An 11,067-nucleotide genomic window follows, 5' to 3' on the forward strand; every position below is an offset into this window, starting at 1 on the left:
AGAGGAGATCTTATCGAAACGTATAAGATTATTAAGGGGTTGGACACGTTAGAGGCAGAAAACATGTTCCCAATGTTGGGGGAGTCCAGAACAAGGGGCCACAGTTTAAGAATAGGGGGTAGGCCATTTAGAACTGAGATGAGGAAAAACTTTTTCAGTCAGAGAGTTGTGAATCGGTGGAATTCTCTGCCTCAGAAGGCAGTGGAGGCCAATTCTCTGAATGCATTCAAGAGAGAGCTAGATAGAGCTCTTAAGGATAATGGAGTCAGAGGGTATGGGGAGAAGGCAGGAACGTGGGTACTGATTGAGAATGATCAACCATGATCATATTGAATGGCGGTGCTGGCTCGAGGGGCCGAATGGCCTACTCCTGCACCTATTGTCTATTGTGATGTGGAATGATGTTTCCCCCCTCGCAAATTTTCGATATTTTTGGGACAAGATAGTTTTGCAACTGGATTGAATAAAAAATTGTTGGAAAGTATGTACATTAAAAGTTGGTACTGCTCGAATTAGAATAATGTTCTAAGCACAGTAACGCAGCAGTAGAGTTGCCTTACGGCGCCAGAGACCCAGGTTCGATCCTCCCTATAGGTGCTGGCTATACGGAGTTTGTACGTTCTCCCCGTGACCTGCGTGGGTTTTCCCCTGGTGCTTCGGATTCCTCCCACACTCCAAAGACGTACAGGTTTGTAGGTTAATTGGCTTGGTAATATTGTAAATGGTCCCCGGTGTATGTAGGGTGGTGGCACCGTGCGGGGATCGCTAGGGCGTATGCGGACTCGGTGGGCTTCACCGCCCGGTTTTGCGCTGTAACGCTAAATTAAACTATACCAATTATATATTAACAGAGAAAAATATAGAAAGACAAGCAGAAGTTTATCCAGGAAAAGATCCAAGACACCTAAAAGGAGGTCCAAGACACCGAAAAAAAGGTCGCAGTCCCCACGGAAGAGGTCCAAGTCCCCGCGGAAGAGGTCCAGGACGCCGCGGAAGAGGTCCAGGTCCCCACGAAAGAGATCCAGGTCACCAAGGAGGAGATCCAGGTCGCCACGGAGACGGTCCAGGTCACCAAGGAGAAGGTCCAGGTCACCAAGACGGAGATCCAGATCTCCACGAAGGAGGTCCAGGTCACCAAAGAGAAGATCCAGATCGCCAAGGAGGAAGTCCAGGTCACCAAAAAGGCGGCCCAGGACACCAAAGAGAAGGCTTTCCAGATCTCCGTCCCCGAGAAGGTGATGGAGCATTGTTGTGGATAACAGTATTAGCAATTTATTGGAAAAGGGGCGCGGTGTTTCAGCAAACGTAGTGATTTAAAGAGACATCAGATTCCGTGGCAAACTCAAAATAGTCCTCCTGGGGTTCAATGGCTCCTACTTCACCAGACCTATCAGGGGGGTTTTCAGAAACATGTTTTTTTTTTTAAATACCCAGGCATCTTGTCGCCCTCCTAGACTCAACATTGTTGGGGGAGTCCAGAACCAGGGGCCACAGTCTAAGAATAAAGGGGAGGCCATTTAAAACTGAGGTGAGAAGAAACTTTTTTCACCCAGAGAGTTGTGAATTTGTGGAATTCTCTGCCACAGAGGGCAGTGGAGGCAAATTCACTGGATGAATTTAAAAGAGAGTTAGATACTCTAGGGGCTAGTGGAATCAAGGGATATGGGGAGAAGGCAGGCACGGGTTACTGATTGTAGATGATCAGCCATGATCACAATGAATGGCAGTGCTGGCTCGAAGGGCCAAATGGCCTCCTCCTGCACCTATTTTCTATGTTTCTAACTACATGGGTACCAATTATTTCATTAATCATAACATACTTTTTGTTTGTCAATCTTATTCAACCACAGATGGTTAATACAAGTCTAACACAATACAAGGGCATCTTGACATTATTCTATCTCACATTTTAGGCAGACCCTCTCCACCATCCCCTCTCCGAGCCAATCATAAGCCCCCTATTTACAGTGACATTTCTATGCTACTAGCGGTAGGGGGCGCGGGTGATTTACTGTAACTTCTCACAAAGGAAAAACAAGCTTCCTTATCTCCTCTACTGTTTCATGTTTGCATTTACCATCCCCCCTTCAACACATTCCCAGACAAGAGGTAATCTTACTTTGCCGATTCCCACGAACCTCTTCTGCACCTGGTCAACGAGGGATGCCAATTGTCACATCTAAGCACCCTTTCGTTACCCTGTTCAATTCCAATCAAAATGAAGTAAGAAAGGATATTAATATTTTCTTCCACGCCCACACTGGGCAAGAGACTCTGTGCATGGGTCGGGACCCCTCTTCAGACTTCAATGGTACCGTGTTCACCTATTACCTGCTGCGCTTTGTCCAGCCCCCCCCCTCTCTTCCATCTTTCTCCCCCATCCCCTCCCACCTCCAATCGATCTGAAGAAGGGTCCTGACCTGAAACGTCACCCATTCTTTTTCTCCAGAGATGCTGCCTGACACGCTGAGTTACTCCTGCGCGTTGTGTCTGTCTATGGTATAAACATCTGCAGTTCTTTGTTTCATTAATTAGTTTACCTGGACCTCTCTTGCCCTTTCTACTCTACCACCTGCTTTTGATGTCGTCAGAATTCAGTGTTGGAGCATCGGGAAGCTGGGAACTAAATTAATTGATCATCTATTGATATGATCCCTGGTTGTGTAGGCGGAACTTTTCCGACTGAAAGAGCTTTCCCTTAGATTTTGCCCAGGCCCCATACATCATTCTCTTTTTCGCCATCTATCCCACCGATGCAGATACATTTGAGGTAGTGTACTTTTCTAGGAAGCGGAGGTCACATTTCTGCCTGGAAGATGCAAGGCAGGTACATGGATAGGAAAGGTTTAGAAGGACATGGGTCAATTTTGGGCAAATGGGGACTAGCTTAGATGAGCACAGAGTGCTGGAGTAGCTCAGCAGGTCATGCAGCATCTCAGGAGACCAGGTCTTTTGTAAACCAGCATCTGCAGTTCCTAGATTCCAGATCAGATGGGCATCTTGGTCAGCATAGACAAGTTGGGCCAAAGGGCCAGTTTCCCTGCTACCTTTTGCGTGAAAAAGTTACCCCTCAGGTTCCAATTAAATCTTCTTTCCCCCCCCCCCCCCCCCCCCCCTCATCTTAAACCTACGTCCTCTCGTTCTCAATTCCCCTAATCTGGACAAGTGACTCTTGTGCGTCTATTCCTCTCAAGATTGTGTCCTCTTATTATTTGCTTTTATTTCAGGTTTTCCGAACTCATTGTATTTTATTTCTGTGTTAAGTGCAAAATGTCTCTCTTTTTTTCAGGATTAGGAAAGAGAAAAGAAAAGACAAAGACAGAGAACAGACCAAAGATGTGGTTGAGAGCAGAGAGAATCCAAGCAGTCAAAGCGTAGACAAGAGTAAACACGATCACTCCACCTCAAAGAAAAAGAAAGATAAGGAAAAGGACAGGGAGAGAGACAAGGACAAGGAGAGGGAAAGGGAGAAGGAGAAGGAGAGAGACAGGGACAAGAAGGAGGATAGAGACAAGGACAAGAAAGAGAGAGACAAGGACAAGAAGGACAGGGAGAGGGACAAAGAGAGGGAGAGGGAGAAGGACACCGAGAGAGAGAAGGAAAGGGACAAGGAGAGAGAGAGGGAGAAGGACACGGAGAGGATAAAGGACAAGGTGGAGAGAGAGAAGGACAAAGACGCGGAGAGAGAGAGGGTAAAGGACGCGGAGAGAGAGAAGGGAAAAGACGCGGAGAGAGAGAGAGTAAAGGACACGGAGAGAGAGAAGGAAAAAGACACGGAGAGAGAGAAGGAAAAAGACGCGGAGAGAGAGAGGGTAAAGGACGCGGAGAGAGAGAGGGTAAAGGACGCGGAGAGAGAGAGGGTAAAGGACGCGGAGAGAGAGAGGGAAAAGGACGCGGAGAGAGAGAAGGAAAAGGACGCGGAGAGAGAGAAGGAAAAGGACGCGGAGAGAGAGAAGGTAAAGGACACGGAGAGAGAGAAGGAAAAGGAAGCGGCGAGAGAGAGGGTAAAGGACGTGGAGAGAGAGCGGGTAAAGGACGCGGAGAGAGAGAGGGTAAAGGACGCGGAGAGAGAGAAGGAAAAGGATGCGGCGAGAGAGAGGGTAAAGGACGCGGAGAGAGAGAAGGAAAAGGACGCGGAGAGAGAGAAGGAAAAGGACGCGGAGAGAGAGAGGGTAAAGGACGCGGAAAGAGAGAAGGAAAAAGACGTGGAGAAAGAGAGGGAAAAGGATGCGGCGAGAGAGAGGGTAAAGGACGCGGAGAGAGAGGGGGTAAAGGACGCGGAGAGAGAGAGGGTAAAGGACGCGGAGAGAGAGAGGGTAAAGGACGCGGAGAGAGAGAGGGTAAAGGACGCGGAGAGAGAGAGGGTAAAGGACACGGAGAGAGAGAGGGTAAAGGACGCGGAGAGAGAGAGGGTAAAGGACGCGGAGAGAGAGAAGGAAAAGGATGCGGCGAGAGAGAAGGAAAAGGACGCGGAGAGAGAGAGGGTAAAGGACGCGGAAAGAGAGAAGGAAAAAGACGTGGAGAAAGAGAGGGAAAAGGATGCGGCGAGAGAGAGGGTAAAGGACGCGGAGATAGAGAGGGTAAAGGACGCGGAGAGAGAGAGGGTAAAGGACGCGGAGAGAGAGAGGGTAAAGGACGCGGAGAGAGAGAGGGTAAAGGACGCGGAGAGAGAGAAGGTAAAGGACGCGGAGAGAGAGAGGGTAAAGGACGCGGAGAGAGAGAGGGTAAAGGACGCGGAGAGAGAGAAGGAAAAGGAAGCGGCGAGAGAGAGGGAAAAGGACGAAGAGAGAGAGAAGGAAAAAGACGCGGAGAGAGAGAGGGAAAGGGACGCGGAAAGAGAGAAGGTAAAGGACAAGGAGGGGGAGAAGGAAAAAGACGCGGAGAGAGGGAGGGTAAAGGACGCGGAGAGCGAGAGGGTAAAGGACGCGGAGGGAGAGCAGCACACAGAGAAAGAGAGGGAAAAAGGGAAAGACCAGGGGGAAGGTGCAGAGAAAGAGGTGAAAGATGATGGCAAAGATCCCGCAGCGGAGGAAAAAGACCAGGGGGTGGAAGTGAAGGACAAAAGTAAAGACATGACAGAGGAGAACAACCGGAGGGGAGACGACACGAAGGGAGAGAAAAACGGTGGGAATGACGAGGTGAGGCAGGAGAAAGGGGAGGCAAGGAAGGAGAAAGAAGAGGAACACGTTGAGGCGAAGGAGGAAAAAGAGAAAGACGAGCAAATGGAGGAGAGAGACTGCAAAATGAAGCCAGACACAGGTGATGTCAAGGTAATGAGCAAAGTCTCTGTTGATCACTTAGTGTCAACGGTGTAGGGTTCCTGTTTGGGTTCATAGCAAACATCTGATTGTGCGGCTATATATTTCCGGTTTATGAGGGGGGGTTGCGGAAGAGACTTTGATCTGAGCAGAATGCCTTTGACAGACATGCAAGAAGTAGAGTAGAGTTACATACACTTTGTGAAGTTCAACATTCATGATCGTGCAGCGTAATCGTCAGGAGGTTTGACTAATAGTTCAAAGGTAGATGCAAAATGCCGGAGTAACTCAGCGGGACAGGCAGCGTCTCTGGAGAGAAGGAATGGTTGACGTTTCGGGTCGAGACCCTTCTTCAGACCGATCAGTCCCTAGTTTCTGTTAGGTGGGGTCCCCACAGAGTGAAATAATGAACCAAGACACCCACTTAGTGTACAAGGATTTCTTTACAAGACCGCCCAGGCATCCTATTGTTGCCGGGGACTTTAATCAGGTCGACCTACGAGCTGCGCTCCGCAAATTCCTCCAGCATGTGCAGTGCCCTACCAGGGGCTCAAACACGCTGGATAAAGTGTACACCAACGTAAAGGACGCCTACAGAGCTCTCCCGTGCCCACCCCTGGGACAATCCGATCACCTCTCACTGCTTCCACTGCCCGCTTACAAACCCCTCATCCGCAAGACCAAACCTACAATAAAGACGGTCAAAATATGGCCAGAGGACGCCACCCTACAACTCCAGGACTGCTTTGATCGCACCGACTGGGACCTGTTTGCACAACAGGCGACCTGTGGTTCAGAGGTAGACTTGGAGGAGTACACATCCACTGTGCTCTCCTACATCAACTGCTGTGGAGAATGTCACAGTGGACAAGGAAACAAAGATGTTCCCAAACAGGAAACCCTGGATGAACAAGGAGGTACAGAACCTGCCGAGGGCACGCAACAATGCCTTTAAATCTGGTGACACTTCAGCATACAGTGTTGCCAGATCAAACCTGAACAGAGGTATAAAAAGGGCCAAAGACACCCACAGGCAACGGGTGGAAGACCACTTCAACATCCACGGACACCAGAAGCATGTGGCAGGGTGTCAGGGACATCACTGGCTACAAGAGCAGCCCTGCCTGCCCCCACAGCGATATCACAATAGACAATAGGTGCAGGAGTAGGCCACTCGGCCCTTCGAGCCAGCACCGCCATTCAATGTGATCATGGCTGATCATTCTCAATCAGTACCCCGTTCCTGCTTTCTCCCCATACCCCCTGACTCCGCTATCCTTAAGAGCTCTATCTAGCTCTCTCTTGAATGTATTCAGAGAATTGGCCTCCACTGCCCTCTGAGGCAGAGAATTCCACAGATTCACAACTCTCTGATTAAAAAGTTTTTCCTCATCTCTGTTCTAAATGGCCTACCCCTTATTCTTAAACTGTGGCCCCTGGTTCTGGACTCCCCCAACATTGGGAACATGTTTCCTGCCTCTAATGTGTCCAACCCTTAACAATCTTATACGTTTCGATAAGATCCCCTCTCATCCTCTCACTGGCCAACGAGCTTAACACCCTCTTTGCCCACTTCGAAACTGGCAGCACCACCATGAGTGGAAGAAACCCAGCCAAGGCGGAGAGACAGGTCTTAACATTGAGCACACAGGATGTACAACGCGCTCTGCGAAGGGTCAACCCACGCAAGGCTGCAGACACGGATGGAGTTCAAGGAAGGGTACTTAGGGACACAGCTGGCTGAGGTATTCACCAGGATCTTTAACCTGTCGTTATCTCTGGCTACGGTCCCCAAGTGCCTGATGTCGGCTACCATAGTGACGGTGCCGAAAAAAACAAAGATCACCAACCTGAACGACTACCGTCCGTTTGCCCTAACTCCTATAATCATGAAGTGCTTTGAAAGGCTGGTCCTCTCACACATCAAATCCAGCATCCCTGCCTCACTGGACTCGCATCAATTTGCATACAGGGCAAACAGATTCACAGAGGACGCCATCTCTCTGGCTCTTCACACTGTCCTGACTCACCTAGGAAGTACATTGTCTTATGGAGAGACTCCCTGCATCACAAAGAGGCTGCCCTAATTAATAACAAAATTCTTAAGGGGTTGGACAGGCTAGATGCAGGAAGATTGTTCCCGATGTTGGGGAAGTCCAGAACAAGGGGTCACAGTTTAAGGATAAGGGGGAAGTCTTTTAGGACCGAGATGAGAAAGTTTTTTGTCACACAGAGTGGTGAATCTGTGGAATTCTCTGCCACAGAAGGTAGTTGAGGCCAGTTCATTGGCTATATTTAAGAGGGAGTTAGATGTGGCCCTTGTGGCGAAAGGGATCAGGGGGTATGGAGAGAAGGCAGGTACGGGATACTGAGCTGGATGATCAGCCATGATCATATTGAATGGCGGTGCAGGCTCGAAGGGCCGAATGGCCTATTGCTGCACCTATTTTCTATGTTTCTATAAACATTTCATCAGCAATTCTCAGTTTACGGTTTGCGGTTACTATCTAACTCATTGGAGTCCCTGGAGCTATCTTTGATCGGACTTTACTGGACTTAACTTGCACTAAACGTTATCCACGTTGTGTGTAGGAAGGTTCTGCAGATGCTGGTTTGTACGAAGATAGACACAAAATGCTGGAGTAACTCAATTGAAGAAGGGTCTCGACCCAAAATGTCACCCATTCCTTCTCTCCAGAGATGCTGCCTCTCCCGCTGAGGTACCCCAGCATTTTGTCCGTATCTTTGGCGGTTATCCTCGTAATTCCCTTTATCGTGTACCTGTGCATTGTTGATATCTCGATTGCAATCATGTCCGCTGACTGGTTAGCATGCACCAAAAGCTTTTCACTGTACCTCGCTCGGTACACCTGACAATAAACTAAACTCGAAGTGGTAAAGCATTCAGTCAGTAAGGATAGTAGACGGTCTTGAGTGTTGCCAATTAATCATGTCTCATCCTGTTACTTAAAATAATCGCCTCCTACTTGCGCCTGTTATTGAAATAACGTACTCAAATATTTTGATTTAGACCTCTGTTCCCTGATTATCGTGGTAACTTGCATGAATTTTGTTTTCAGATGAAAGAAGACCTCGTTAACGAAGATGCCTATAATAGTGGCAAAGGCAAAGAAATCACAAGATCCAAGAGCGAGGTTTTGGCTGATGTTAAAGAAAATGGCAACCATAGCCTGACTCGGCCCAGCACAGAAGAATCGCAAAAGTCTGAGAATATTCTTTTAGTTAACATTGAAGAGGGAAATGGGGACAATGCAGGCATGTTATCCGAGGACTCAAATGAAATGCAGAACAGGCCTGTTGCTTTGGTTAAAGAAGACTGTCTTTAGCAACTCTGTCTTTCTAGAATGGTTACGTATCTCCGTGATATTTTTGATGAGTCCCTGAACTAGGTATTTCTTCAAATTTTCAAAAAAATTAGAACAGACGGAATCCGTGTTGTATAAGTATGCCTTGTTAGTTCATGAACTTGCAAGCCTAGAATGGATAGATCTGTAAGTAGTGTCACTCAGAATAAAAATGACAAGGTCCCATCTTTGTCATGAAGGAACTGTAAATATATGTATTACTTTTTTAAGCTTGCATAATACCCACGTTTGCCTTCACAGATTTTTGTTAAATCTCTAAGATGTACGTATATTATTTTACTAGCATTGTTAATGAGCAGAGGGAATAGTAACGTACTCCTGCTGATTATTTTATGAATAATTTCATCGTCTGGAAAAAAAAAATTCCCCGCAGTCCTTGGAACAGTAAACAGTGTCTATTTGCCATGAGAGCAGATACAACACCCACAGACGGGACAGAACAAGATGCATGTTGACTACGTGTCAAATAAAATCGACAATTGCAATCTGCATTTTTCTTTTGTACTTTTAGATTTGGACAAAAATATGAAACCAAGGTTTGTAGGTAAATACATTCAAGTTTTATGATGTGATAGGAAATGATGTTACATGGAACCAATTCAAGTATCACAATTGAATTTTTCCAGTTTACTTTTCTAATTATTATTGTAAGAAAGGTATATTAGCTGTGATTGGGATTGATTTGCAGTTTGTGGAATTTGTGAGTCAGTTTTAAGTGTTTCCCCGAATTATTTTTGTCGCTGAATGCTGAAGACCACAGTAATTTTTCATTAGTGTTCTGCCTCTTCGTACTTGGTCCGAGTAAACTCGAGTGAGTTTATGAGGAAACCTAACAAAACTGGGCATGTGAGGTTTTGGTAGTTTAGAGCTCTAACAATGACAACATTATACATGCTAGCTGTGGGTTTAAGTCTAACTTACTGAAGCTGATGCTAAAACATGCCAGCGGGTAAAGTCCCACGTTCAGAGACCTGAGGGGTTGGTTGGGAGTTAGCAGTTGGATTCGGTGCTGTGGGGGAGAAAAGGAATTAGCAACCGGGCCGATTGATTTTAAATATCGTCCATGGCCCTTGCAAGTGTCACGCAAATGCAAAATGTAAACGAGGATCCGTTATCTGGCTCAAAATACTGTAAGATTCTTGATACCCAGTGAACGTTATTGTATGAGATGCCAACTTCAGAAGAAGGAAGTGAACTGAACAAGGAATGCAGTTGTACAAAATATTCCATTAATTCTAAACTCTTCGTTTTAACCCATTAGTTCTCACAAACCAGTACCATATATGTGGCAAAAGGAACCTTTGATTTTATGGGTGAAAGTGTTGTAATATAATGATGCATATTTATAAGTAGTTAATGGAACACCTTTGTGACAAGACAGCTCGTTTCTGTTTTATTAATTTCCATTATTTTCCATGCCAATGGATTGTTTTGACCTAATTAGCAGGAAAATGGGTTTAAAATAAACGAACTGCTCTTTTGTCGGTCCGATACAATTAAAATCAAACAGATTGTTTTTAAAGGTCGTTGTTCGTCTGCTTTGTTGTTCTGAACTGTCGTTGAGTGTTTTGAAGCAAACGTCCTTCTTTGCTAAAGTACCAACTATCATCGGGTGTGACGTGCCAGGGTGTACCACGATACACAGACTGAAGCAACTCCAAAGTTTGTCCTGTTCAAATTAGCATCCACCCATCCGCTCAGAGTCCAAATAGCCATCAGTTGTGCAGGGTTTATCATTTCATAGTTCGTTGAACCAATAGCACACAGTAAGAAATGTCTGGCGGGAGGCCACATTTGAAAAAGAAGTCCCCAGGCCTATTCCCCTCACATTTTGAAAGATGCTGTGTGTTGCCGGGCAGTGTATAGAATGTTTACTGACATTTTTGTAATATCCAGCCCTCGTGAGGCAATGAAAGTCTGCAAAGATGCTATATCTGTATGTTGTGTTCAGCTGTGAAGTGCAATTTTTTTTATTATTAAAAAAAATATAGTACAAAAAGAACCACTCGTAATACCAAACTTGCAAATTGATTAGTCGCTAATTACAATCTATTTCAAAAAATGTGACTGGAGCCATCTTTGTAGCACTAAGCGATTGTGTGATACCATTTACAAATAGTCGCATATTGATAATGTGATTGTTTGGTACAACTGTTTCTTTTTAATTGTTCAAAAATATTAAACATAGTTAAACTGTTAATAAAAGACCACTATTTGATCAGCTTTTGCCTTTCCTCATAACAGCGTGATGAAGCTTGATCGCTTTGTTCTCCAATTGTACTGATTAAGACAATATCTTGCAAACTGGAAGAGAACTGGATGGCATTTCTTGCTTCTTGGTCCTCCAAAATATTCCAAGTGGAATTTAAACTGGAGGTGGTTTGTGAAAGGCTTGGATGGAGTGGATGTGGAGAGGATGTTTC

The 11,067-nt window shown here is 46.1% G+C and overlaps 1 protein-coding gene across 6 annotated transcripts in view; it reads left to right on the forward strand.

Annotated features, from left to right (window-relative positions):
* LOC144592203 (uncharacterized) overlaps window positions 1-10,846 on the forward strand; it is a 77,203-nt gene extending 66,357 nt beyond the window's left edge. For all 6 annotated transcript variants that reach the window (XM_078396710.1, XM_078396711.1, XM_078396712.1 and 3 more), the window contains 3 exons: window positions 852-1,235; window positions 3,290-5,270; window positions 8,339-10,846. In XM_078396710.1, the coding sequence (XP_078252836.1) occupies window positions 852-1,235; window positions 3,290-5,270; window positions 8,339-8,605 (2,632 nt within the window). In that variant the 3' untranslated portion in view covers window positions 8,606-10,846. The remainder of the gene's footprint in view (window positions 1-851; window positions 1,236-3,289; window positions 5,271-8,338) is intronic.
* The last annotated feature ends 221 nt before the right edge of the window (window positions 10,847-11,067 follow it).

This window comes from Rhinoraja longicauda, chromosome 3 (assembly GCF_053455715.1).
Source record: "Rhinoraja longicauda isolate Sanriku21f chromosome 3, sRhiLon1.1, whole genome shotgun sequence".
In the NCBI taxonomy this organism is placed as follows: Eukaryota; Metazoa; Chordata; class Chondrichthyes; order Rajiformes; family Arhynchobatidae; genus Rhinoraja; species Rhinoraja longicauda.